The 27,620-nt window shown below is 47.4% G+C and overlaps 4 protein-coding genes, 1 long non-coding RNA gene and 1 pseudogene across 7 annotated transcripts in view; 4 read left to right on the top strand and 2 right to left on the bottom strand.

Annotated features, from left to right (window-relative positions):
- Window positions 1-905: 905 nt before the first annotated feature.
- Window positions 906-24,916, bottom strand: LOC120225295 (annotated as a pseudogene).
- LOC120225299 overlaps window positions 5,635-27,620 on the top strand; it is a 28,373-nt gene continuing 6,387 nt past the window's right edge. The window contains 3 exon segments of the mRNA XM_039223547.1: window positions 5,635-6,063; window positions 6,752-7,097; window positions 11,508-11,517. Of these exon segments, the coding sequence (XP_039079478.1) occupies window positions 5,730-6,063; window positions 6,752-7,097; window positions 11,508-11,517 (690 nt within the window). The 5' untranslated portion in view covers window positions 5,635-5,729.
- H1-5 (H1.5 linker histone, cluster member) lies at window positions 10,353-11,061 on the top strand. Its single transcript, XM_039223542.1, has one exon. It carries the CDS (start codon window positions 10,381-10,383, stop codon window positions 11,059-11,061), a length of 681 nt encoding a protein of 226 aa, XP_039079473.1. The 5' UTR covers window positions 10,353-10,380.
- On the bottom strand, window positions 11,468-11,928 carry LOC120225297 (histone H2A type 1-E). Of its 2 annotated transcripts, XM_039223545.1 has the most exons (2): window positions 11,848-11,928; window positions 11,468-11,742 (listed from the first exon to the last, which is right to left on the bottom strand). In XM_039223545.1, exons 1-2 carry the CDS (start codon window positions 11,926-11,928, stop codon window positions 11,536-11,538), a joined length of 288 nt encoding a protein of 95 aa, XP_039079476.1. In that variant the 3' UTR covers window positions 11,468-11,535. The 2 variants fall into 2 exon arrangements, with proteins under 2 accessions (XP_039079476.1, XP_039079475.1); XM_039223544.1 differs by having other exon boundaries at window positions 11,472-11,928.
- On the top strand, window positions 12,187-22,209 carry LOC120225300. Of its 2 annotated transcripts, XR_005526782.1 has the most exons (4): window positions 12,187-12,535; window positions 13,488-13,547; window positions 16,464-16,584; window positions 21,862-22,209. It is a non-coding gene; the product is annotated as an uncharacterized LOC120225300 (long non-coding RNA). The 2 variants fall into 2 exon arrangements; XR_005526783.1 differs by lacking the exon at window positions 13,488-13,547.
- LOC120225298 (histone H2A type 1-E) lies at window positions 25,185-26,318 on the top strand. The gene has a single exon (XM_039223546.1). The coding sequence runs from the start codon at window positions 25,200-25,202 to the stop codon at window positions 25,590-25,592; it is 393 nt and encodes a 130-aa protein (XP_039079477.1). The 5' UTR covers window positions 25,185-25,199; the 3' UTR covers window positions 25,593-26,318.

The following is a 27,620-nucleotide window of genomic DNA, read 5'->3' as shown; positions in this document are numbered from 1 at the left end:
AGTGATTTCTACACCCAACGTGGAGCTTGAATTCATGACCCGGAGATTAAGAGCTGCATGCTCCAGGAACTCAGCCAGCCAGGCACCCCCAGAAATACCATTTCTAATGGTCAGATATACTTCTTTTTATTTTTTTTATTTTTTTAATTTTATTTCTAGGAGAGAGAGAGAGAGACAGAGTGAGCAGGGGAGGGTCAGAGAGAGAGGGAGACACAGACTCTGAAATAGGTTCCAGGCTCTGAGCTGGCAGTCAGCACAGAGCCCGACGTGGGGCTCGAACCCACGAACCATGAGATCATGACCTAAGCGAAAGTCGGACGCTTAACCGACTTAGCCACCCAGGCGCCCCCAGATATACTGTTGCAGGATTCTCACTCAGAGAGTCGTGACACTGAGACTTTTCTTTCCAGGAAGCAACTTTATTCATGCCGGCACCGCTCAGTTGGGTTTGTACCCAAAAGAACTGAGCGGCCCACATCACATGGCATCGTTTTTTTTTAAATACATTTTCTATTTCTTTGTCTCCCATATATGGTAACACACGTAAACATGCAGTCTGATTAAGTTGTTTCAATTTACAGAAACATGGGGGATGTAGGCAGCTGGACTCATATCTAGGAGACTTTGAAGTCTTCTCTTCTCTTCTTCATTTTTTTTCTTTCTCCTTAGGGAGGGGTTCTTACCACAATACTTCTTAAATAAACCATTACCAATTATTATTCTGTGACTCTTTTTCCAGATCCCACACCAGTACAGACTAGCAAACACATAGATTATAAGTTATTTAAAATTTTTTTGTTAATATGGTATTTATTTTTCAGAGAGAGAGAGAAGCATGTGCAGGGGAGGGACAGAGAGAGAAAGACAGAATCTGAAGCAGGCTCCAGGCTCTGAGTCGTCAGCACAGAGGCCAGTGCAGAGCTCAAACCCAGATCAAGTAGGACACTTAACTGACTGAGCCACCCAGGTGACCCAAACTATAAGTTATCTTAGATGTCATTTTCCTTAATGATGAAACGGATACTTGATTTCTTCAAGAAATTGCTTTAAAGATAAATGTGGTTATATATGAGACCGTAGGAGAGTACCCCAGAACACATAGTAGGTGCACAGTAATACTCAGTAAATCTAACTTCATCTCTGAATCCTGGTGTGTGTGTCTCTTGTAACACTGAGGAAATACACCCACATCCCCTGATAAGACTACATTCAGGAGTCATCACTCTTGTCATTGGTTGATATTTGGAAAACAATCTAATTTGATCAGAAACACATTAGCGACTCATAAAAAAGATTTCATTTGTGCTAATGGCCAATCTTACTACTTTGAAGGTTTCTCTTAGTTTCTGTCTCACAAGGTGGAATTCTCCAGACTTGTCTTCCAGCTCTGGACAGTACTTGTTGCTCAGGAACACCTATGTGTAGGAGGCAGGGAAGATGTTGAGATAATTAGATAAGAACAAACAGATGTTTTTTGGGGAAAAAATCTGATTTTAAATGGAGACAGTTGAATGGCTAACAATTTTATGAAGAATTTGCATACTTCACTAGGTAATCATATAAATGCAAATTAAAATAACGAAATACTGGATAAAATCACATGCTGCACACGAGGTGAAGAAACTTACTTTCCTGTGGTGGTTTTACTGATGGTTTTACACAACACATTTTGAAGAACTGTCTAATTTACTTTGTAGTAGCGGGTATGCCCAGGTCTATGGCCCAAGGAAATTCTCCCACAGACCCATAAAAGGACAGATCAAGAACACTCATCAAAGTGCAATTTGTGAAAGCAAAAGGGTAGAGATAAATTAAGGGCATGAGTAAGTAAAGTATAGTGCCTGCATTCCGAGAAATGCTCTTTCTTCTAAGATCAAGAAACAAGTAACTGGTAAAAAGAAGAGCTGAACCAAAGACTCAACCCTGCTACTGTCATTCAGTTCACGCCTGGACACTTGGGCCATGATCGTCAACAGAATTTTCTGATTTACTTACAAATAACCTGGAATAACCACCAAAACCAAAGGCACCAAATCTGAGTGCTTTTTTTTTTTTCCTTTTTCTTTCTTTATTAAAATTCAAGTTAGTTAACATACAGTGTACTCTTGGCTTCAGGAGTAGAACCCAGTGATTCATCACTTACATACAACACCCAACGCTCACCGCCAGGGCCCTCCTCAATGCCCATCCCCCCCACGTCCCCTTCAGTTTGTTCTGTGTTTAAGAGTCTCTTACAGTTTGCTTCCCTCTCTGTTTTTTATCTTGTTTCCTCCTCTTCCCCTATGTTCATCTAAGTCTTGAATACTTTTCAAACATGATTTACAGGACACCAGTGTCTCTGTTCCGGTTGTTAAAACAGAAAACCAGAGGCGGGGCTTACAAACAGCAGAAATGTATTTCTCAGAGTTCTGGAGACTGGGAAGCCAGAGACAAAGGCTTTGTCAAATTCAGTGTCTAGCGAGAACTTACTTCCTGGATCACAGATGGTCCTGTACGGTGGAAGACACAGTGGCTCACTGGGGTCTCTTTTACAGAGGCACTAACAGCATTCGGGAGGGCCCTGCACTTACGACTTCAGCACCTGTCGATACCTCCACTTCCAAGGAGCATCACATCACGGATGAAGTTTCAACGTATGAATTCTGAATGGACACAAACCTTCAGTCTATAGCAACCAGTTCATTTGCAAAGAGCAGAAGTTTAGGAACTGTGTTCTTAGCCTCTCCCCAGGAGAGCTGGGGGGCCGCTACACCCTGGCCCTCAGCCTCTCCGTGCTTCTTGTTTTCTCAGTAGCCAACTCTAGAGATACTAGAAAGGTAAGATGAACAAAACTTCCTGGCAACATTGCTTGATAGATTTCAGACATGAAAACTAGCTTAATTAAGAGAAGCTTAGAAAACAAACAAGGCAGCAATGTCCAGTGTGAAATACCTCCTATATTGGAGAATACATTTGAGTCTTCAGAACAAAGCAAAGGTTGCCACTGATTAAATAGTTTTGAAAATCACTTTTCCAGCCATTAGTGGACAAGAAAATGACACAGGACCCTAGGATACTGGGTGGGGTAAGACGAAGAGAGGAGGAAGCCAAGGTTGGTGCAGTGCACTCTGCTCAAACTTCTTCAATTACCCTTTTTTAAAAAGATTATTTACTGGGGGTGGGGGGCAGAGAGGGAGGGAGAGAAAGAATCCCAAGCAGGCTCCGCACTGTCAGCAGAGCCCAATGTGGGGCTGGAACCCACGAATCATTAGATGATGACCTGAACCAAAGTCTAGCATTTAACCAACTGAGCCACCCAGGCGGCCCCTTCAGTCAGTCTTAATATTGTGTGGAAGGTGTTAGAAGCTGACGGAAGTTTTATGGAAACCAGCAGGGATGACTGCTCTGAGGCGAGGGCAAGGAAAGGGAACTCCACGCTTTTTCAGGTCTCACAGTTAAGATTCTGAGCTGGTAAAAGGCTAATCTATGTGGACGTAAGACACTATGAAGTGGAAGAAAGGATTTGAGAGCCTAAGTTCATGGAATGGGAAACACTCCCAAAAGCTAGTGGTGTTTGGATCAGTGTGCCTGTGTGCCTGGTGAAGTGAATGTGGACGTAGAATGTGAGGATGGGTGTGAGTGTAGAATGCACTAGAAGTGAATGTATGTATGTGAACAGAGAGGAGAGGAACGGCGAGACGTGCATGCACGTGCAGAAGAGAAGAAACGAGAATTAGGAGAGGGACTAGTCACTACTGGGGAAACTAACTTTGAGTAAAGAATAGCAACAAAACAGTAAAAGATGTAAAATTACCTACCATCCACTTCCAGAGCCTTAGCCAAAATAAAACAAAATTAGGCGACAAGGAAATGAGTACGTGGCAAATTAAATGGAAAATATGACAATACTGAAAAACATTGAACCCAACACTTGGAACTAAGAATATTAAAAACTTGTCAGGCAGGGAAGCGAGGATCAGTAAGCAACTTTCACCTAGTTAAGGGGGAAGGGAATTTCACAGAATTCAAAACATTGTCGATATTTCTCTGGGAAAATACTCTCTCCTAATGTGAGAGGGGGGGAAGTTATCTGTATTTATGCCAATTACTCACCAAGAAAGTATTGGACAGCTCATGTCATGTTGAGAAAGAAAAATTTAATAGTACTTAATTTAAATGAAAGGAGAATCTTAAACTCTAAAAAATTACGCTTTGTTAATTCTCTTCTTCCCCTTGCATGGAGGGAACAGACTGCCTGCAGATGAAGCTAAAAAATCTGCATGCATGCAGGCCGTCGGTTTGTTCTCTCCTTGCAAGGGCAAGAAGAGAATTAACAAAGTCTCTAATTTAACAGGGAATTACACCTTCAGGAAACATATATGTGAATGCTTCAGGACCTAGCACTGGCAATTCAATCAAATCAAATTACAGGCCTTTCAAGGTTTGTTACCTTCACCAAGCAAAGTCAAAACTTTTCTCAGTGTTGCAAGACTTGCTGGAAAAGATTGGTCTTTGATAACATTTCCAAGAACAGCAGGTACATATTGTAGCAGAATGCTGCCCGTTGTTCTCTCCTTGCAAGGGAAAGATTGTTATTGCTCCACCAGCAGATAAACGGTTTCATTTCTTCAAGGTTAAGCACTCAGATTCTATTTTTATACAGGGATAGAAAAGAGGCGGGACTCGAAGTTCAGTAAGAAATGGATTAACTAATACAACACTCCCTACAACAGGCGCAGGTAACGTTTTCAACTTACAGAAATTAGTTTAGAATACACCTGGTGGCTGATCCCTAGAATAAAATTAGGTACTTATTCAAGGAGTACATAATCACACTTTCGAAATGGAAGTGTAAACCTAACAGATGCTGGGGGATTGAGAAGGGTGTGTGGCCCAGCAGGTTCCCAGGGAGAAAGGATTCACTGTCTGGGAGACCAGCCAGCGGCAGAGGGAAGCCATTCGAAGCAGCCCGAGACAGGGAAAGCTCCCACCACGCTGCCTTTCCAAGGTTTTTCCCCGGAATAAAGTATTTCCTAGTCTCTTCATTCTGTATTTCATTTGCAAATTAAAAGCGGAGGGTTTCTGGGTGCAGCCGACTTTCTAGTTCAAAAAAGGACTTGGGGGGGGGGCTCGGTAGAGTTTTGCCTGCTCATCGGCTCTGCAAGGAAATGTTGGGTAAAATGTCACCTTCCTCAAGCTTAAGAAACCTAGTGTTTCCAAGCCAGATAAAGATAACAGGCCAGTTCTGCCCCAAACAGGTGGCAGCGAAGGAGTGAAGGGAAAGAAGACAAAATAGGTAACAGGTAAAGAAAGGAAACTGAAGAGGTAAGACCCCCCCCCCTTGACCTTGAGCAGGCAGCGCTAACGCAGGCCGTCCGGCGCTCCACGCGGCCTCACGAACGCCCCACGCGCCTGGAGCGCAGCTCAGGAGCGCCCCACGCGAGCGCAGGTGCCCCGCACGAATCGCCACTGAGACGGTGCCAAGCGACAGAGACAACACAAGACTTCACCTGAACACAGAGCCCAGGGCGAGCGAAAAGAACCTCAGGAACTTTCCGCCAGGCGCTTTCTTTAACCGACCAGTCTAAGCACCGCCCCTCCAGGGATGCTGAAAACAGGGGCCGAACTCAGGCTCGGAGACCTCACCGGGCGGATGCAGCGGGCCGGTGGTGTTCCCAAACAGGTCCGACAGAGGACTATATAAGTTCTCGCCTCGCCCCCTCGGTAACTTGTTTGCTTCCGTGGCAGCCATGTCCGGCCGCGGCAAGGGCGGGAAGGGCCTGGGCAAGGGCGGCGCCAAGCGCCACCGCAAGGTGCTGCGCGACAACATCCAGGGCATCACGAAGCCCGCCATCCGGCGGCTGGCCCGGCGCGGCGGCGTCAAGCGCATCTCCGGCCTCATCTACGAGGAGACGCGCGGGGTGCTCAAGGTGTTCCTGGAGAACGTGATCCGGGACGCCGTCACCTACACGGAGCACGCCAAGCGCAAGACGGTCACGGCCATGGACGTGGTCTACGCGCTCAAGCGCCAGGGCCGCACCCTCTACGGCTTCGGGGGCTGAGCGCCCGCCACCCGCCACGTCTGCAGACACAAAGGCCCTTCTCAGGGCCGCCACGCGATCTGTGAAGGAGCTGTAGGCGTCTGGGTTCGTTTCCCCGGGAGCCACACCGCCAGTCCCGTTGCCGCGGTTTACGAGTACCGCATCCTGAAACCCCACCCCCTGAAGCTGTCCGCATCTCCGCGCCCCCGGCCCCCGTGTGTACGTACTGCGGCTACATTCCAGCCCCTGCCGAGTCTACTGTTAAAGGCAACCCTGCGTTGAAAGTCGAGGCACTTTCCCTTCTGTTGTCCCAGATGCAGCTGGACGACGCTGGTAAGAAGCCGGGGCTCTCGCCCCTCGTCTGCGAGCTCTGGCCTGGGTCGCAGAGGCTGGACCCGCAAAGCGCGTCAGCCCCGTCCGTGTACCCAGTCCCGCCTTCTGTCCACACACTCTTACCAGGAATCCGATCCTGAGACTATTTAAGTAAGTGGGGTGACTTTCGGGTTCGCAGAACGCCATTATAAGGAGTTGTCATGGATCCTAGAGGCTTTCTGTGTACACGATACTAGACACCCGCGAGCGAGGCGGGAAGACGCTTCCGGTCCTCGGCGTCTTGAACAAAGTCAGTGCGGGAGGGGCGGGGGGGCGGGGCGGGCGCCTACTGTCCAATCAGGAGGCGAGGGGGCGCTATAAGTACTGGGGCCGCTCTCCTCCCCCCGGGCAGTGCCGAGTAGCCACTTCCACTGCCATGGCTCGCACGAAGCAGACGGCGCGCAAGTCGACGGGCGGCAAGGCCCCGCGCAAGCAGCTGGCCACCAAGGCGGCCCGCAAGAGCGCGCCGGCCACGGGCGGCGTCAAGAAGCCGCACCGCTACCGGCCCGGCACGGTGGCCCTGCGCGAGATCCGCCGCTACCAGAAGTCCACCGAGCTGCTCATCCGCAAGCTGCCGTTCCAGCGGCTGGTGCGCGAGATCGCGCAGGACTTCAAGACCGACCTGCGCTTCCAGAGCTCGGCCGTCATGGCGCTGCAGGAGGCGTGCGAGGCCTACCTCGTGGGGCTCTTCGAGGACACCAACCTGTGCGCCATCCACGCCAAGCGCGTCACCATCATGCCCAAGGACATCCAGCTGGCGCGCCGCATCCGCGGCGAGCGGGCCTAAAGCTTTCCCCATCATTGGTTCCAACCAACTCAAAGGCTCTTTTCAGAGCCCCTCCATTGTCACCAGGAAGGAGCTGTTAAGCTTCTGGAGAATATAGCGAAACCTCGGGAACAATTTGGGGAGGTGTTCAACAGCGCCTGTGCCACACTTGCTCTGTACCTCTTTGGAGAAGGTGGCGGTGTTCGGTGTGGTGAACCGGAAGGTTTCGCACTGGCTCACTCCTGCGTGCTTTGCACCAAGGAGCCGTCTCTGAATATCTTTAAGGCATCCAGCCATGTTAGAAATTAACTTTTCTGTGCTACGTGAGGTCATTGAGGGAGGCCTCCAAATTTAGGAAAGTCAAGTTCAGGTTTCTGGACTTTTGTGCAATTGGCCAAGACCCTTTTACTTTCGCCAAATGACCCCAGTATTTCTACATCAGAAATGTGCCTCTGCATCAATGACTCGGCACTGAACACGTATTCCTCTTAAGTGCTTAACGATTTAATGTAATGTTTGACAAGAATAGGCTCTTGGGTTTTGCCCATGTGATGGTGGAAAACAGGTAGACGATGAGCTACCTACTCTGACCTGTAGGCTGTCCTCGTTGCCAGAAGCTCTAACACAAGTATTCGCCCTCCTAGTAATATTGTGCTTCTCAGTATGAAGTTGTCTTGTGACAATTGTTTTCTTGTTTGTGTCTTTTTTAAAAGGAATCCGGTGGGATTCAATCTCCGATATTTTCAAGTTACTGGTTTCCACACAAAATGTGTTTCCTAACACCTTTGTCATGTCTCTTAACTTTGTCCAATTATTTTAAACTTCTGGTCCAAGTCTTTGCTTTTCACATATGACTATAATTGCTCTATTTGCTTCTTTTGATTTCAAATCCTAACTCCATGGGGTCGCAGTTTTTCTCCGGAGTGTTCTCAGACTGGTCGCCTATATGGGCCTTATATTTCTCCTATTTTGGAGTTTGCCCTTCCAGGGAGGCTTACTTCCCAGCCTTTTTGGAAGGGCTCCTAAAGCTTTTTGGAATATCTGGGAATTGGCAACAAAGACCATTCTGACCAATGGGGCCAGAATCCTTTTACAGAGGAGTTTAGGAATTCTGTAGTGACTTTTAGTTTTAGAGACTGCTTGATGCTACCTCCTCTTTACAAAACTCAAAGATTGTTTTCTTCCCATTCCTTTGAGCATTTTCCCATCATAATAGAGCTGAGGCCATATTCTGGTAGAGCTGTGGTCCAGGTTCAAACCTCAGAACTGCCAATTACTAGCCATATAACCTCTGGCAAATTACTCATCCTTTTCAATGGGTCTCAGTTCGTACAGCTGTAAAATGTGGCAAACAAAACAAAACTGTAGAGCTTCTTAGATCAGTTCCTGGCACTTAGTGCATGCTCGGTGAATGTTAGCCCTTAGTATTATGCCTTTCTCCCGCCCCTTAAGCATAGAGATTTCCCCCACCATAGATCTGAAAGTTTTGTGGTTGAAATAGTGGGAAATGCTTGCTCAAAACATTTTTCTTGGTAAGATCCTTTCTTTGGTTCTTGATGGGCATTGTTCTGAAAGGCAGGCTTGCAGCAATATCCCATAATCTGTGTCTATGCAGAGGAGTCCAAAACATAACAAAATGGCCAGATAACAAACATTCTGGGCTTTGCGGGCCAAATATGGTCTCTGGCATCTTTTTCCCCTAACACAATTAAAAAGTATAAAAAGCACTCTTAACTTGAGAGCCAGAGAAAACAGGACACTGTCCAGATTTGGCCTTAAGTTACCTATAGGCTCAACTCCAGGAGTTCTTTGGAGAGAAATATGTTGGCCAGTTTAAACTTCCCTACAGATTTTCACAGGGAAGAACCAGGTGAATGCTGATCGAAGCAGAGATTCTAATCATCATTAGATCTCCCTTATCATCCAGACAAGTCACAAAATCCCATCTATTTCCCACCCCACCCTCCTCCCAAATGAAGAGCAAATGTATCCACCCTCCATTCCGACCTCAAGGTTCCTGCCTCAGTTCTCTTGGATGCTAATGTATCCCTAAATTCTTCTGAACCTCTATACTTTGAAGTCCCTCAATTCCCAACCCACCCTTCTCATCACAGTCGATAGTCAACTATTTCTCTGAAATACAGGTCTGTCTTTGCTCAAAAACCCCACATTGGTGTCTCCTGGCTGCTTAAAAAGAGGGTATTCGTGACAGTGCAATTTATTAAATGTCGATGAAGATACGGGGTTTGAATGAGAGCATGGGGAAGAGCACCTGGGAAGCCAGACACAACCCATGTCATCCACAGTCTGTGCTTTTGAGGATTATTGGGACCCCTTGAATTTTTTCAGCAGGTTTGAACTTTTCCTAAAGCACCTTATCTGGGCAAAGCACTTTTTGTATCTATTACCATGGATTTGCCTAGTACTAAAGGGAGAAAGCATCTCGATCAAAACACACCCAATTTAAGTTTGAATTTGAATCCAGGTCATTGAATCCTGAAGGTGAAGCCATTTGCTTCCTCCCCTGCAAGGCAGACAGACGTCATTCTGGATACTGACCTTTTCCAAGCTGCAAAAGACATTCTCTAAAGATATTGGCACCTGCAAACTCCTAGGAAGCAGAACTGGTTTTGAAACCAGGGTCTATGCGGTGAATTTGGGGCTGCAGGCAGTCGCCTGCGCAGCCCCTGTGTTACTTGCTACAGTTAGAAACAACGTTTATGCCCAAGCCAAGGAAGCCTGGGACTTTTCTCTTGCAGAAAATCAAAGGCCGAACCTAGGGACAAAGCTTTTTTAAAAATGTCCACTTGATAGTTAGTAGAAACTTATTGCAACTTGCAACAAACTAGCACAATGCCTTAAACCCGGTGGATTCACGTGAAAAGCTGAAAAGATTTTTTGAAATATCTTTCCTGTGTTGCCTGTGACTCATGAAAACACAAACCAGCATGGGAACCTGGAGGCTGCTTTCTTCCTTTAGAGCTTCAAAGTGTCAAATTGTGTAGAATTATTTTCAGCATTTAATCAAATTTGGAGGGCTAACAAACACAGTTGGGAAGTCCAACCGCGAAGGGCGCTGCCTGAGGGCAGTGGATTGGACGCTCCACCAATCACAGAGCGGCACCGGCTTATATAAGCCCCTGGCCGGAGTCAGGCAGCATTGCAAGACTTGCTCTTTGGATTTTTGAGTCTCTCTTCCTCTAGCAGTTCCTGCCTTTGGCCATGTCGGAAACCGCGCCTGCTGAGACGGCTGCACCCGCGCCGGTGGAGAAGTCCCCTGCCAAGAAGAAGGCGACCAAGAAGGCCGCGGGCGGTGGCGCGGCGAAGCGCAAGGCGTCCGGGCCGCCCGTGTCCGAGCTCATCACCAAGGCGGTCGCAGCCTCCAAGGAGCGCAACGGCCTCTCGCTGGCCGCGCTCAAGAAGGCGCTGGCGGCCGCCGGCTACGACGTGGAGAAGAACAACAGCCGCATCAAGCTGGGCCTCAAGAGCCTGGTGAGCAAGGGCACCCTGGTGCAGACCAAGGGCACCGGCGCCTCGGGCTCCTTCAAGCTCAACAAGAAGGCGGCCTCCGGGGAGGCCAAGCCCAAAGCCAAGAAGGCGGGCGCGGCCAAGCCCAAGAAGCCATCCGGTGCCACCCCCAAGAAGCCGAAGAAGGCTGCGGCCGCGAAGAAGGCGGTGAAGAAGACTCCCAAGAAGGCCAAGAAGCCGGCAGCTGCCGGGGTCAAGAAGGTGGCCAAGAGCCCCAAGAAGGCCAAGGCCGCCGCCAAGCCCAAGAAGGCGGCTAAGAGCCCGGCCAAGCCCAAGGCTGTGAAGCCCAAGGCAGCCAAGCCCAAAGCCGCCAAGCCCAAGGCAGCTAAGCCTAAGGCTGCAAAGGCGAAGAAAGCGGCCCCGAAAAAGAAGTAGGAAGTTGGCCTTTGAAAAGGCTGCGCAACCCCAAAGGCTCTTTTCAGAGCCACCCAGAGATTTCTGAAAACAGCTGTGCGCTCAGTTTTAATTCTCCCGTATTCAGCATACTGCGGTCACGTTCTACCCACATCTGCTACGCTTGCCCTTGGCTGTGTTTCCTCCCAGATTAGTTACATACGTGGTTTTTACGTGGTTTCACATCAAATGTTAAGGCACGCAATTCAAACGGGCCCGCGCAATATTCCTATTGGTTAAGCAAAACCCCTTGCGTTATGTATGCGCTGCGTAGAATTTGGTCCAATTACATAAGCCTTAATGACAGCCCAGTTGACCACATGTAAGACTCCATGACTCTCCGGTTAAGGGGCCTAATTCAAACTGTCCCGGCTCTTTTCCAGAGATTTGTGGGTGGCTCTTAAAAGAGCCTTTGGTTTACATGGGAGTGCCGTTGTGGCAAACTACTCCACGATCTCACTTGCCCTTGGCCTTGTGGTGGCTCTCGGTCTTCTTGGGCAGCAGCACGGCCTGGATGTTGGGCAGGACGCCGCCCTGCGCGATGGTGACGCGGCCCAGCAGCTTGTTGAGCTCCTCGTCGTTGCGGATGGCCAGCTGCAGGTGGCGCGGGATGATGCGCGTCTTCTTGTTGTCGCGCGCCGCGTTGCCCGCCAGCTCCAGGATCTCGGCCGTCAGGTACTCGAGCACGGCCGCCAGGTACACGGGCGCGCCGGCCCCGACCCGCTCGGCGTAGTTGCCCTTGCGCAGCAGGCGGTGCACGCGGCCCACCGGGAACTGCAGCCCGGCTCTTGATGAGCGTGTCTTGGCCTTGGCGCGCGCCTTGCCGCCCTGCTTCCCGCGTCCCGACATGACTGTAGGAAACCGCCAAGAACTCGTAAGTGGGCAGGATTAGGCACGGTTTCACTTTTTATAGTCGTCACTCGGCGCCAAAATTAAGCTGCCCCGTTGGCTCACATTTCAAGTTTACTTAAGCCAATGGAATCCTGGCTTTTTAAATACACTTATTTTCATTGGATACAACTCATGATGCGGTCCTGAATGTATCACCAATTAGACACCTGATTTGTTGAATTCCCTTCTTCGGGCGAGAAGCGGTGGACGACGAGAACCCGAAGGCCCTCAGTTACTCCCCAGCCCCTCGGCGGCAGTGGGGCCGCCCCCGTCCTGCGCGGCCAGGCCGGCCGGGCCGAGGCAGCCGTGCGTAAAAAGGCACGTAGCGCCTCCCACTCGCTTTCTCTTATTCTCAGTCCCGTCTGCAGCGACTCTCGCCTGCGCCCGGCAGCCGTGCTCCGCGGAGGCGGCGATCAAGGCCCCGAAGGCGGCCAGACGCGCAGGCCCCGGAGGCCCCCAGCACGGTGCCAGCCGCCGTGGGGGTGGCGGGCGGGCCCCGAAGGCTTTCCGTCGGGGCCGTCCCCGCTTTCCAGAGAGCTCGTGCTCGTTGAGTCCCCGTCTAGAGGTAGGCAGGTGCAGTGTTCAGTCTGAAGGTTCAGTCCGCGCCTCCTCATTTGTGCAAAAGCTGCATGTTGCTTCTTTGTTTCCAGTAAGACCTAAGCTGTTTTGCTTTGTTTCGTTTCATTCTCACAAACATCAGACAGCCCAAAATAGCTTTAGTGTGAATATTTCACTTACCATCCAAGTTCTGACGCTGAGAATCACCTGTTCAGATAATTAGTGAGAAAACTAAATTATGGTGGAAAGGGGCGCCGGGGTGGCTCAGGCAGTTAAGCGACCGACTTCGGCTCAGGTCATGATCTCACGGTTTCGTGGGTTCGAGCCCCGCGTCGGGCTCTGTGCGGACAGCTCAGCCTGGAGCCTGTCTTCAGGTTCTGTGTCTGCCTCTTTCTCTGACCCTCTCCTGCTCACGGGCGCGCGCGCTCTCTCTCAAAAAATAAATAAAACATTTTTAAAAAGTTAAAAAATAAAAGAATAGCATTGTTTTTACATTTTGTAAATATCTTTAATTTCTGGATTAATAGAAGACGAAGACAGCTAGATTCCTGCATGGTATTTGTTTCTTCATTTAATCTATTGCAATGTGATTGTCAAGTGGAAATAAGAGTGGAATACTTAAGTTTTCAGGGTTATTACACAAATAAATGTAGCCTCACACACCCACCAAAAGAGTCTCAGAGACTCTCATGGGTCCTCAGACCATATTTTGAAAATCACTGACTTTAGGACAAAAAGACATTTCATTTATTTATTTAATAACCATCGTGTTGCTGGCAGCACTGGGGATGCCCTTGGCAGGAGCTGATACACACGGCAAGTTAAGAATGCCTTGTGAATCGGTCTGCATTCCAAATGATGACTGGTCATTAAAATGAAATTTGCTTTTCTGAAATGAAATTTCAGCTCTTTTTTGAGCCTTGACTATAACATTTTCTTTCTTTTTTTTTTCTAACTAGGCTACACGCCCAATGCGTGTGACAGATTGAGTCACAAGCTGTACCAACTGAGCGAGCCAGGTGCCCTTGTATAATTTTAATTCTCAAACTCTCAAACTATTTAAACATGGTTCTGTCATACTTTCTTGCCTACCCTCTTTTTACTGCTACTGTTAGTCCCAATGTGTAACATCATCCTTACGTTCAGTCAGTAATGTCTTCGACCCATTAACTCACAACTTGTAATCAGTACCCCTTCAAGGACTTTTGGTTCATGAAGAGAGACCAAAATCTCCATTCTAGGGCTTCTGGTAGGTGGGTAGCTCTCTGTGATCATGGGTACACCTGCCTAACTCTGGAAGCTGAAGAACACTTTGGTGCCAGACGCTGTTTTCAAAGGCCAAGTGCCTATTACACTTTGCTCTGACAGTCCTCTATCTTGGCCCCAAATAATTTTTTTTAATCTAGCTCACTTTACTTTCTGAGCTAATAGCTTCATTCGTGTCTGCCAATATAAGACATCACCTTATCAAAGTCAATTTACCAGATCTGGGTGGGTTCTCAATTTAAATAATAAGTTTTAAGAAACAATATAATTAAAAATTTCAGAAAGCACACAATGCACTCTTATCCAGGTATGGATTAAAAGAATACTCATGGAGCGCCTGGGTGGCTCAGTTGGTTAAGTGTCTAACTTTGGCTCAGGTCATGATCTCACAGTCTACAGGTTTGAGCCCAGCATTGGGCCCTGCGCTGACAGCTCAGAGCCTGGAGCTGCTTCAGATTCTGTGTGTGTGTGTGTGTGTGTATGTGTGTGTGTGTGTGGCTTGTGCTCTCTCTCTCACTCTCAGAAATAAACAAACATAAAAAAGTCCTCATAATACATTAGTAATTTTATTATTCCACTTTGAGCTTCTGGAAGAACTAATAGTCTACAGAATCCACACGAGGGCGCTCTCAGTGTGCCCTCTTTTTGCGTGTGTACCTCTAAATGGTTCTCCCAGAATTCATCTGTACACCGCTTATTTCAAAAGAATATGGAATTTTAATTTTTCTAACACTCTTACCCCAAGAGAGTACTAAAAGAATAAGTGGTAATGGACTGTCCAGTTTCTGATTATTCCATTAATTCCACTAAGTACAATAAAAAGAAAAACGCATAAAAATATATGTATAATGCTACCCCTCAAATTTGAGTGGAAGAATTTTATATAATTCCATATTCTCAAAATAGTTTCACAAGAGCCAATTGGTAAAAAACGCTAGTATATTTGGATTATACCATGTTTTATGTGCAAGTCCATATTCATATCATATGTACATGTTTCTAATATTAATTGGGGCATACTTCACACTTGTTTTTTTGTACACAAATGCAAGGACTTTCGAAAGTGATCGTTATTGAACATTTTTGTGTAACACTTGAATATTTGCATGAAAAATCCATGTCTGTATTCTCAATTTTATGTTTGGTATTATTCTCACAATTAAAGCAGATGTGATATAAAAAGTCATTTTATGTTTTTAATGTTTCTTTATTTTGAGAGAGAAAGAGTGCATACATGTACACATGAGTGGGGGAGGAGCAGAGAGACAGACAGACAGACAATCCCAAGTAGGCTCCATGCTGAGCATAGAACCCTACACAGGGCCGCATCTCACAAACCATGAGATCATGATCTGAGCCCAAATCAAGAGTCAGACACTTAACCAACTGAGCCACCCAGATGCCCCAAAAGTCATTTAAAAAAAAATTTAAAAACCCTTCATGTATTAGTGGATATTTTTCTTCATTCTAAGCATCTCAGGAAATCTGGGAATTATTTTGTGTCCACGTTTTGTTATAACAGTGCATTAAACTTTTTCTTTTTAAAGTCACCTCTAGTATAAAAATTCAGACATTTGAAATTTTAAATCATCTAGCAAAAATGTTATAATATGGTTTCCAAAAAGACGTCTGAAGCTATACAACTGAGTCTCAGGCAAAGGTTCAGACTAGTTTCTCCTTTCGTCCGTCTCTAGACCATTGCTTTTGAGAGATTTCCCATGGCTGGCCAGTCATTTATTTCCTTGCATATTGTAAATTAAGCACATTAAGTTATCTATATGTTTTCATAGGCACTTTGAACAGATGGGAAATTTTGCCTCAAAGGATCGACTGGCAGAATGCTATATTTTTCTGTCCTTGAGTGACAAGCTTATAAATATATAAGAAATATGTAAACAGCTCTGTTACTTTATCTTTGACTTTTTGCTTAAAACAATTTTTTAACATTTATGTTTATTTTTGAGACAGAAAGAGAGAGACAGAGACCAAGGGGGGAGGGGCAGAGAGAGAAGGAGACACAGAATCCAAAGTGGGCTCCAGGCTCTGGCCTGTCCGCACAGAGCCTGATGCAGGGCCCGAACCCACAAACTGGGAGATCGCGACCTGAGCCGAAGTTGGACACTCAACCGACCGAGCCACCCAGGTGCCCCTTGAAGTCCATAGTTTACAATAAGTTCACTCTCACTGGATAATGGTGTGTATCCATCATTATGGCATCACAGAGTGTTTTCACTGCCATAAAAATCCCTGTGCCCCATGTATTCATCCCTCCCTCCCTCCCTTCAACCCCTGGAAACCAATGATCTCTTTACTATCTTTGTAATTTTGTCTTTTCCAGAATGCTGTGTGACTTCTTTCACTTAGTAACATGCATTTAAGATTCCTCCATGTTTTTTCATGGCTCCACAGCTCATTTCCTTTTAGCACTGAACGACAGCATTGTCTGGATATACTGGTTTATTTCTCCATTCACTTACCAAAGGACATCTTGGTTACCTCCAAGTTTTGACAGTTTTCTGAATAAAGCTAATATATACATCTGAGTGCAAGTCTTGTGTGGACATAAGTTTTCAACTCCTTTGGGTAGTAGATCACCAAAGAAAATGATTGCAAGATTATATGGAAAGAGTATATATAGTTTTGTAAGAATTGACCAAACTCGCTTCCAGGTTGGAAGACACTTTTCCATTTTGCATTCCCACGAGGAGTGAATGAGGATTCATCACTCGCTCTACAACCTCGCCAGCATTTGGTGATTTGAGTAGTTCCAGATTTTGATCTTTCTAAATGGTATGTGGTGATGTTATCTTTGCCTTTGATTTTTTAAAGTTTTTACTTATTTATTTAGAGCGTATAAATGGGGGAGGGGCAGAGAGAGAGGTAGAGAGAGAATCCCAAGCAAGCTCTGGGGTATCAGCAGAGTCCAACTCGGGGCTCGAACTCATAAACCATGAGGGCATGACCAGAACTGAAACCAAGAGTCGGACGCTCAAGCAATTGAACCACCTGGGTACCCTTAATTTTTGTTTTTTATAGTGATGGTAATCTATAATGTTACTTCATTGTTATTTTTTTAACTTTTAAATTTTTTTAAATGTTTTATTTATTTCTGAGAGAGAGAGAGAGAGAGACAGCATGAGCAGGGGAGGGTCAGAGATAGAGGGAAACACAGAATTGGAAGCAGGCTCCGGGCTCTGAGCTAGCTGTCAGCACAGAGCCCGATGTGGGGGCTCAAACCCACTAACCCTGAGATCATGACCTGGGCAGAAGTCAGAGGCTTAACCGACTGAGCCTCCCAGGCCGCCCCATTGTTATTTATTTTTAAATAAATAACCAACTGAACCACTCAGGCTCCCCTCAGATTTTTTTTTTTTTAAGTCTCTGCTTGGGATGGATTCTCTCTCTCACTCTCTGCCTCTCCCCTGCTCGCATGCTCTCTCTCAAAATAAGTAAATAAACTGAAAAACAAAACCATGATCACTGTCCTAAAGGACATAGACCACGATATACCACCACTGAAGGAGTTTATACATGATATATCTGATTCTCCAATCACGATCTGGTGGGCTGCGATCTCCGGGAGATGGAACAGAACAGGCAAATTCGTCAAAGCGAACACCAACATTCAGGGCTCAAGCCACATGGTCCCAAGTGTAACTAGCCTGGATTCATTTGTGCGGAAAGAGAAACATTGTTCTGCAAAGAGTTATTAACGAGGCAAGTGATGTTTTAGAGAGAATCTCTCTGGCGGAAGTGTGCGGAGGAGAAGACGGGAGTGAAGAGTCAGATGCTCAGCCGACTGAGCCACCAGGCGCCCCTGATGATGTTTTTTTGGAATCACCTGTTTCTCCAAGGACGCACTCAATAACGATTGACCCCCTTCCTCCCAAGGGGGACCCTGTGCCCCCCAAGACACACACAGTTATTCTCATTTCTTTCCTTCGAGGATCGTACGTGTCAGTGAAGAGGCCAAGAAAACAGCTCCGAGGTTTGGTCCCAGCAGCGCGGCTTCCGAGCGGGTCCTCGCGCCGCAAGGGGAGGCCTTCAGCGTCCCCGACGGACAACGGAGGGCGCTCGCCACCCGCCGGGCGCAGCTGGGGGCCGGAGGGAGGCTTCTGAGGCCCCGCAGGGAGGTGGCTGCTGCAAAGGCCCGCGCGGGGCGTGCTGTGGGGAGTCCATTCCCTCCGGATCGCCAAGCCTCTGCGTTTCAAGGAGAGTTGAGTCCCGTTATGTTCTTAAGGTCGAGAGTAATAGAGGAGCTCGGGTATCACGGTGGACCCCGCGCAGGCGGACCCCGCCGGTATTTCAATGTCCCGCTTGCTATTTCTCTTCGGGCTGAAACCCAATGTCAAAGTCAACGTCAGTGCTGCTCCCTTCGCTCTGAGCCGGGGGGCTGGCGCGCCCGCGGACACAAAGCTGCCCTGAGCGGTAGCAGCTGGACACGATTTCGGGGTTACTGACCCTTTGCCTCTAACAGCTGTCCGCCTCCTCCCGTGTCCGTTCGGCTGGACACGTGGACCGACTGGCTTCCCCAGGGCGGAGTCTCTCCACGCGCTCTCCACCGGATGTGTCAGCCCTGCCGACTGTTTCTGGGGGTACCCGGCACTGTCGGAAGACCCCCAGCTGCTCTCACCTTTAACATTTCCATTCTGTAGCCTCTGCCATGAGAGTCACCAGTGTCCGCATTCCCGCAGAGCAGCGATGGCCCTGAGGGAGCCTGCGAACAAGGAGGCAAGCTGGTTTTAGGCGTCCCAGTGACTGGGGGGAGGCGCAGGCCGGACACAAGGAGAGGACGGGCTGCTAGATGTCCCATGAAGACCTGAGTCAGGTACACGGGACTTCCAAGTGTCTGTAGGTCAATCTGAAGGTGCAGGACCTGTGAGTCAAACCTAGAACCAGGAAGCTCGAGGTCTTCACCCGCATGTGTTTGTGTGTATTTCGGGGGGCGCTGAAGTTTCCAAGAAATGGAGATTGTGTTTTGTTCCTTTCACATGCACGTGTCCCCCAAGAATTATTGGTGTTTGCAAAAACAAAAGTCACATCACTGAGAGTACGTCTCTTTTCGGTGTTTAAACACCTGAGTCAACCTACATACAAGGTCTGTGGCTCCAGGATGATTCTGCACAAAAGTTCTGTGAGGACCACCTGTGTGTCAACCTGACTGGGCCGTGTGTTACCCAGATACTCAATCAGACATTATTCTGGGTGTTTCTGTCGGAGGGATTTTGGATGACAGTGATGTTTAAATTGGTAGACTTAAGGGACGCCTGGGTGGCTCAGTAGGTTAAGTGTTTCGGCTCAAGTCATGATCTCTCAGTTCATGAGCTCAAGCCCCGTGTTGGGCTCTGTGCTGACAGCTCAGAGCCTAGAACCTGCTTCAGATTGTGTCTCCCTCTCTCTCTGCCCCTTCCCCGCTCAGTCTCTGTCCGTCTCTCTCTCAAAAATGATAATAAAACATTAGAAACATTAAAAATAAATTGGTGGACTTACTCTGTAAAACAGATTGTTCTCCCTACTGTGGGTGGGCCTTGTTCAATCAGTTGAAATCAGGGATGGAATGAAAGGGCTGTCCCGACCTTGAATAAGAATTACTCGTCTGGCTGCTTTTGAGCTGGGATGTTGGCTTCCTCCTGCCTTTGGACTCGGACTGAACCATGGGCTCTGCCTGGGTGTCAAACCTGCTGGTCCTCAGGCCGGAACCGCATGGGCTCCCTGGGTCTCCCAGTTCCTGACTCGCCCTGCGGATCTCTCCCTTGTCAGCCTCCCCACCCACACCAGCCGGTTCCTTATAAGAAATGTCATGATACATATACACATCCATCCTATAGGTTTTACTTCTCACTGGTACACGTGCAAATACCCACCTACTTCCCTATGTGTTTTTGTGTAGGACGCAAGCATTTATGTTGAAGTCATTTCCTTTATAGTTGAAATAACTGTCTCATTTCATTTTACATAATAGTTATCGTGTTTTTGTGACCTTTAGAAATTATGCATGCATTTTAGTATCATTACCTAGGAATTTAACTTTTAGGCTGGAAATAGGTGCCACTAAAAATATTAGATATGAAAGGGGCACCTGGGTTATAAGAGTCACTGCTTTTCATAAATTAACTCCAAGAAATGTAACCTGGTTATCAAGCTACACAAGCACAGGCCTCACAGCATGTGAGCCATAAGCACAGCTCACGACCCCTTCTGCCCCTCCCCCGGCTGCAGCAGCCCTGGCCTGACATGTAGAGGTCCTCCCCAGGGGCGCCTGGCTGGCTCAGTCCATTCAGTGTCCGACTTTGGCTCAGGTCATGATCTCATGGTTTGTGAGTTCAAGCCCTGTATGGAGCTCTCTGCTCTCAACACAGAGCCTGCTTCACATCTTCTGTCCCCCTCTCTTTCTTTCTTTTAAGTTTGTTTAATGTTTACTTATTTATTTGGAGAGAGAGAGAGAGAGCGAGCACGAGCAGGATAGGAGCAGAAGGAGAGGAAGACAGAAACCCAAGCAGGCTCCATGCTGTCAGCACGGAGCAGGATGTGGGGCTCAGACTCATGACTGTGAGATCATGACCTGAGCTGAAATCAAGAGTCAGGTGCTTAACGGACAAAGCCACCCAGGCGCCCCTGCCCCCCTCTCTTTCTGCCTTGCTCGCACTTTCTCAAAAACAAAACATTTATATATATAGGGTTCTCCCCAAATGAATATCCTTGGGATTCCAGTGTTCCCTTACAGCTTTTCATAATTTCTCCCTCAAAATGATGTAAGCACAGCCCTTTGGCTGAGGCCCTTATTTTCTTCTTCCTTCTATTGGTGGAATTTTGCACACCTGCAGGGGTGGGGTCCTCGTCCCGAAGCCCATGTCGCATCGTCCCCAGCACTGGGCTTTGCACCTGTCAGGCCCTCGATCCACTCGTGTTAGGCTGAAGCAGTTCTAGTCGGGACCTGGGAATACTTACATGTATGTTAAACTCTATAGGAGGTGAGAGAAAGTTCTTTTCCTTACTCACGTCTGGAAAATAATTTTCTTGTGCGTTTTGTTAATTTGTTTTTTAATGCCGCATGTCTGCTTTACTCATGAAACCTCCCGATAGGCTGATTAAGTCACAACATCAGAAAAGGTGAGCCTCTGAAACAGAAGCTAAATCGAAGTTAAAAGCAGTTAGGAAGCGGCCGGGGCTCCCGGGGGCTCAGTCGGTTGAGTGTCTGATTTGGTTTCGGCTCAGGTCAGGATCTCACTGTTCCAGCCTTGAGTTGGGCTCCGAGATGTCAGTGCGGAGCCTGCTTGGGATTCTCTCTCTCTGCCCCTTCCCCACTTGCATGCTCTTTCTCTCTCAAAGTAAATAAACAAACTTAAAAAAACAAATGAACCTTAAAAGAAAAGGTATTAGGAAGCAGATAGACTAGTCATCTTCAGAAATAATAAACCTCTGAGGTGGCCTGGACAGTTGTGGGTGATGAGATGCAGGTGTTTTCCACACCTAGGAATCTACCATGTACCTTCAGGTAAGTTGTGCCCAAATTAATGTCATGTGCCCAATACATGTCCTAACTGAAGGCTGGGAAACTGCATGAAATCTAGAAAGCAGTAAAAAAATTTTTTTTTTTAATTTTTAAAAATTTGAACAAAGGGGTTAAGCTTTGGTCAGGACACTTTGTTCAACGTGGAAGGAAGTTTTCAGTGAGGAAAACGTGAATTTCTCTGGCTTGGACAAAGGTCATTTGTAGGTCATGTAACTTGGGAAAAAGCCTCTCCTTTAGGATAAGATTCTCTTATCTGTTTTTATGTTCCAATCTGTTCCTTTGTGTTCTAAAAATTGTTCTTTAGGGAAAAAATGAAAAAACTATTATTTGGGGCACATATGTGGATTACTGAAGGTACCAGCCAGTCTGATAGAAGACAGTGAAGTGACATTCGGGTTTGGATGAGCTCAAGTCAATTTCCCAAGACTGATCAGCGATGCCTTAAATTAATCAAGATACTTCAAAAACAACGGGTTAGATGCCTGGATCACCAAAGTGCAAATAACCCACAAAATCTAGCATTGAGTTCTCTCATTATTTTTCTCTCCTTTCAGGAATTTAAACTTTCTAAATCCTGGAGTGTAATGGACCCGATGTGTGAACCGTGTATCGAGGGACCACGGATTCCTTCCGCGTGCCCTGTCCGCTCTGCAAATCTCAGAACCCCTCCCCGTAGTCTTCAAAACACCTTTCCTGCTGACAGTTGCCTGTACCTACACCTGTGTCCGTATCTATGTCATCCACACCTGCTCCACACACATTCTCCAGGCCCAAGGTGCACGTGCCGAGCTACCTTAGTCCCTCTAAATCCTCTCGTCTTCCCTACCCTGGGTTTTATCTGCTGATTCCCTCATTCTTATAAAACACAGAAATACCAGAATTTACTGCCAATTTTCTGCATTAATGGGCTAATGGACAGGATCAAAGGCATATGTGGTCTGAAAAGTAGTGATTAAAATAACCAACTGTATGGTAAATTTACTGTCGCCAACTATCTTTTTGTTTCTTTTTTTTTCATGTTTACTTATTTTTGAGACTGACAGAGTGTGAGTGGGGGAAGGGCAGAGAGAGAGACGCACACAGAATCTGAAGCCCAGCGTAGGGCTGAAACCCATGAACCACGAGATCATGACCTGAGCCAAAGTCGGACGCTTAACCAACTGAGCCACCCAGGCGCCCCTGTCATGAAGTATCTTGAAGGAGGATGGAAGGAGAAATGATACATAAAGTTCAAAGGTACTTCTTTCCTGACAGAGCAAAGGAAGGAACATACACATATACATATACACGAATACGTCAAACATGTACAAAATACGCACACACGCACACACACATGTACACACCGTACACAGGTCGATCAGAGAGCTGTCCCAAAGGTTTTGAGAAGCTGAGTAAACAGGAAGCTTACAAGAGCTGCAGGTGGGTTCTGACTGAACTGTAGCCCACATCCTGAGTGTCCTCAATTCATGGGCCTCTTCAGTGGCCTGTCAGTCCTTTTCTTCTACTCCCTCAAAGAAAGTAATTCTAGCTACAGAAACACTGTACCGTGTGAAATTCTCATTTATAGGATTTCCTCTAGGACACACGAGATGATGCTTGGACCTTGCTTTTTATGCAAGGTTCTTGCCCTACTGTATTTTTCAGTACAGTACTTGCTACAGAAAGGGAGTATGTGTAACATACATCTTAAGTGTGAAACAAGCTGTACCAAACACGCACGATGGAACTTCTCTCACTAAATCTGGAATGTTGGTAATGACTTACCTCCCTCAGTCACTGAGGTGTGCACTTCCTGATAGTTAAAAACTTGTTCATGAAGCTCGTAAAGTTTTTTGAATCCTACACTTACCTGTGCTTCTATATCTGCTTAAATATTAATTTATTTTTAAGTGTTATAAAGCGGAATCATATAGGAACCTTTTGAGATTTAGATTTCTGAAATTCAAGAGACACTACCGTGTATTTTCATTTTTTCTGGCGATGTGGACTCCTAGTGGGTGAATGTGCCTCAATATATTCTTTTTGTCATTTTGGCCATGAATATGTAGTCGCATCTAGAATTTTACTATCAAGAATAGAGCTCGCTGGGGCCCCTGGGTGGCTCAGTCAGTTAAGTGTCCGACTTCAGCTCAGGTCATGATCTCACGGTTTGTGGGTTCGAGCCCCGCGTCGGGCTCTGTGCTGACAGCTCGGAGCCTGGAGCCTGGAGCCTGCTTCGGATTCTGTGTCTCCCTCTCTCTCTGCCCCTCCCCTTCTTGTGCTCCGTCTCTCAAAAATAAATAAACATTAAAACATTAATTGTAAATATGCCATTCCTAAGGGCTTAAAGCCGAGAAAAGGATTTAGACTCCCTGAATAGGGGGTGAAGGAACAGGGCTTCTCTGAGTTTTCCCATCTTTTTTTCAAACGTCTTCCCACAGGAACATAAAATGCAAGGCGCACGGAGAAAGAAAACATGGAATAGATTCTCCGACAGGAAAGGCAGGAAACAGAACCCAGTCCCTCCCCTAAAGAGGAATTTCAACCAGAGAAACAAGGGAGTCAGTCAAGTGGCAGTTTCTCCCGCCAAACCACACTGCCCAGATTCACCGCAGAGGACAGACTCACAGAGGGCAGCCGGCGGTTAAGTTCAAACTGCGCGCGCTGCGCCCTGGTTGGCTCCCCTGCCCGACGTGGCCACCGAGGAGCGGGATCTTCCATTTGCTTCCGCGGCCTTTCTAACTTGGCGGGTGGCGATCCCAAACTCGGCGGAGCAGAACCGGCCCCATCCCGAAAAGAAACATGAAGGAATAAAAGGATGTGTGCGCTTCTCAGAGCGTCCTCGGGGTGCACCTGAGAACTAAGGACTGAGGGATCGAGGCTTTGTGACAATGGAACCTCCTGCCAGGCTGACGTGTTCAAAGGTGACCAGGTTTTGTTCTGGAGACAAAGGGTGCTTACTTTCCCTAGGTTTGTCTAATCACCAACGCGATCCTTCCTTACAGAAACCCACAGAAATACGTCTCCTGCGTTATTTCAACTTGCCATGCTCTATAGTTAATTTCTCGCGAGATGGAAACATGGATTCAGATACGGTTCCTTTAAAGAAAACAAAGGCCCCATGTAGGTAAGTGCCAGTTCCCTTTAGAAGACTGAGTGGCTCTGAAAAGAGCCTTTGGGGTGTGGGCCGAGCCTTACCGATTGCTCTGCAGCCGGCGGGCTCACTTGGCGCTGGTGTACTTGGTGACGGCCTTGGTGCCCTCGGACACGGCGTGCTTGGCCAGCTCGCCGGGCAGCAGCAGGCGCACGGCCGTCTGGATCTCCCGGGACGTGATGGTCGAGCGCTTGTTGTAATGCGCCAGGCGCGACGCCTCGCCCGCGATGCGCTCGAAGATGTCGTTGACGAACGAGTTCATGATGCCCATGGCCTTGGACGAGATGCCCGTGTCGGGGTGCACCTGCTTCAGCACCTTGTACACGTACACCGAGTAGCTCTCCTTGCGGCTGCGCTTGCGCTTCTTGCCGTCCTTCTTCTGCGCCTTGGTCACCGCCTTCTTGGAGCCCTTCTTCGGGGCCGGAGCGGACTTGGCTGGTTCAGGCATGGCCTCTCTAGGACTTGAAAACAGGAAGAATGGGTAGGAGGCTCTAAGTGTCCTCTTTATCCACAGCTTCTTAAACAAAGGAGGCAGTGAACGAAATCCTGTAGCTAATTGGCGACTTCTGCAAACGTCACATATTAATTTCCTTCAATCAATGTAACTGTATTTGGAAACCAGCATCCCATTGGTTAAAGCGTAATTGTTATTTTAGCCAATGGGACAATTTTCTTTTTGCGCCCATTAGAGACTATAAATAGGGTAGCTTTTGCTGAGGCCATTCTGACCCTGCCCAGGTCTTTGCCCTTTTCTCTGTCATGTCCGGACGCGGGAAGCAGGGCGGCAAGGCGCGCGCCAAGGCCAAGACGCGCTCGTCGCGGGCCGGGCTGCAGTTCCCGGTGGGCCGCGTGCACCGCCTGCTGCGCAAGGGCAACTACGCCGAGCGGGTCGGGGCCGGCGCGCCCGTGTACCTGGCGGCCGTGCTCGAGTACCTGACGGCCGAGATCCTGGAGCTGGCGGGCAACGCGGCGCGCGACAACAAGAAGACGCGCATCATCCCGCGCCACCTGCAGCTGGCCATCCGCAACGACGAGGAGCTCAACAAGCTGCTGGGCCGCGTCACCATCGCGCAGGGCGGCGTCCTGCCCAACATCCAGGCCGTGCTGCTGCCCAAGAAGACCGAGAGCCACCACAAGGCCAAGGGCAAGTAGAAATATGGCCTAGCTTGCAGCTCAAACCTGTCCAAACCAAAAGGCTCTTTTTAGAGCCACCCACTTAATCAAGAAAAAGAGCTGTGCCTTCATGTTCCATTGGCATAGCAGGTGTTGAATAGTGACAACCCTGTAAAAAGAATAAAGACGCTTGGCTAAGGTATTTATAGATCTGTCAATTGACCCAGGATTCCTTGACTTAAGTCACCTTGCCAGAAGAACAGCACCTTTGCTTTAAGGAGCCCATGAGAGCAAAACCTATTCCACAGGTTCGAATATCCATGTGGAACCCAAACTTAGCATCTTATGACTGGCTTGTCCTCTCTTCTAATTCAGTTGAATCTTCCTGAATGGGATTCCGCCCCTCCTGAATGGTCCTATGTTAGTTCTGCAGAGTGGTAGACTTCTTGTTCCAAGTAGCTTCAGGCAAAGGATGCATTTCATAATTATACCCACAGATGAAGTCAAGACCGTATGGAATTACATCCAGGAGACCATGCATCCTAGCAACAAGCTTGAGATGTGGACGCTGGAAGTCAGATATTTAACCTATTGGCACCCAGTGCATCCTAATGCTGCCTATTCTGGCTGCTCTCGGCCACGAGCACACCCTCTTTGCCATGGCACCAGCTAGGGAGCATCTTCGATTCCTCTCCTATGTACACATCAGCTCATGCTTACTTTTTCCTCACAAATATGTTTTAATAAAATTAAGTTTCTAGGCCATTTCTAGTCTGTGCGCATAAATTTATTTCCTGGGTCTCTTGTAGGATTTGTATGTCCTGGTGTGAAATCTGAACTGTAGTCACAGGAAAGACCCCCTAGAATCGGTGACCACAGCAATCCCAGATAAGGGGTAAATGTTACCTTTAAATACGTTTCTTTCGGACTTCCGATTATATGATGTCAGAGCACCTGTGGGTGCTCCCTCTCTCTTAAAGAGTCACCTGCATTAATTGAACTTGTAAATTTTAAACACCTATTTCTCTTAGCATTAGAAATGACAAGTAGAATAAGTAATACAGCTCCAAGGAAGGCCTATGAGTTTTTTCCACTTTTAATAATAAAATATGCTGTTTTAATTATTGACGTGAATTTTGTGACAGGGTTAAGAACAAATCTAGCACAAGCCACTTTGACCTGTGGATTATTTTGACCTGAGGACAATTCAGCCCAAAATACTCAGGGAGAGCTCCCCTTCTACTGCCTACAGGATTGTGGCTCTGTCTGGTCCTGGGAGAGAACTATCACCAGAAGTAACTATGAAGTGTGAGCTAGGTGTGGCGAGCTCAGGGGAGCTCGGGGCGCCCCTTCAGATTTCTCCCTGTGTCTCCTTGTCTCCACAATGCCTGGCTACGTTTGTTTAGTGAACATTTCCTCTCCCCATCTTCCCATGAACTGTCTTCCCTTTGAAGCCCAGACCTCTGCCCTCTTACCCAGAGAATTCAAGTCTCAACTGCCTGAGTGTTGGAGAGGCTCTCCTGTCTTAATGAGACTCCTGTCTCGTACAAAAGTAAACGTTTTTGTCTTGTTAATCTGTCCAATGTCGATTTAATTGTTAGACCAGCCAAAGAACCTAGATGGAAAGAAAAGACAAGTTTTTTCCACCCTTTACAGATGAAATTACTAGTAATGGCTTTCTTGCATTGTCTGGATTTCTCACAAGAACCTCTACATTGTTAAATTGTTACTAAAATTATGTTATTGGTGTGGTTTTGATTTATCAAACCAATGGGCCCATAATCAAATAATTGACAAATAAATACACATTTTTGTTTTAAGTAAAATATATTCAAGTGTGATACATTATTGCTTATAATTCCATGTTAACTGAATTTTTTTGCTCCAACGTCATTGGATAAAGTGCATACTATTGATAAGGGAGCATGAAGCAGGCTGAAGGGCAAAAGACAGGCTCCTCACCCCACTCCTCACCGCATGTGGGAGCTGTGTGATATTTCTCTGACATTCCTGCCCACCCAAGAATGAAGGAAAGGGATGTAAGTGCTTGCCATGGTGATGTGGGAA

This window comes from Hyaena hyaena, unplaced genomic scaffold (genome assembly GCF_003009895.1).
Source record: "Hyaena hyaena isolate Hyena2069 unplaced genomic scaffold, ASM300989v1 scaffold_1367, whole genome shotgun sequence".
NCBI lineage: Eukaryota > Metazoa > Chordata > Mammalia > Carnivora > Hyaenidae > Hyaena > Hyaena hyaena.
Note: the sequence above shows the minus strand (reverse complement) of the source record. Positions and strands in the feature narration are given on the sequence as shown.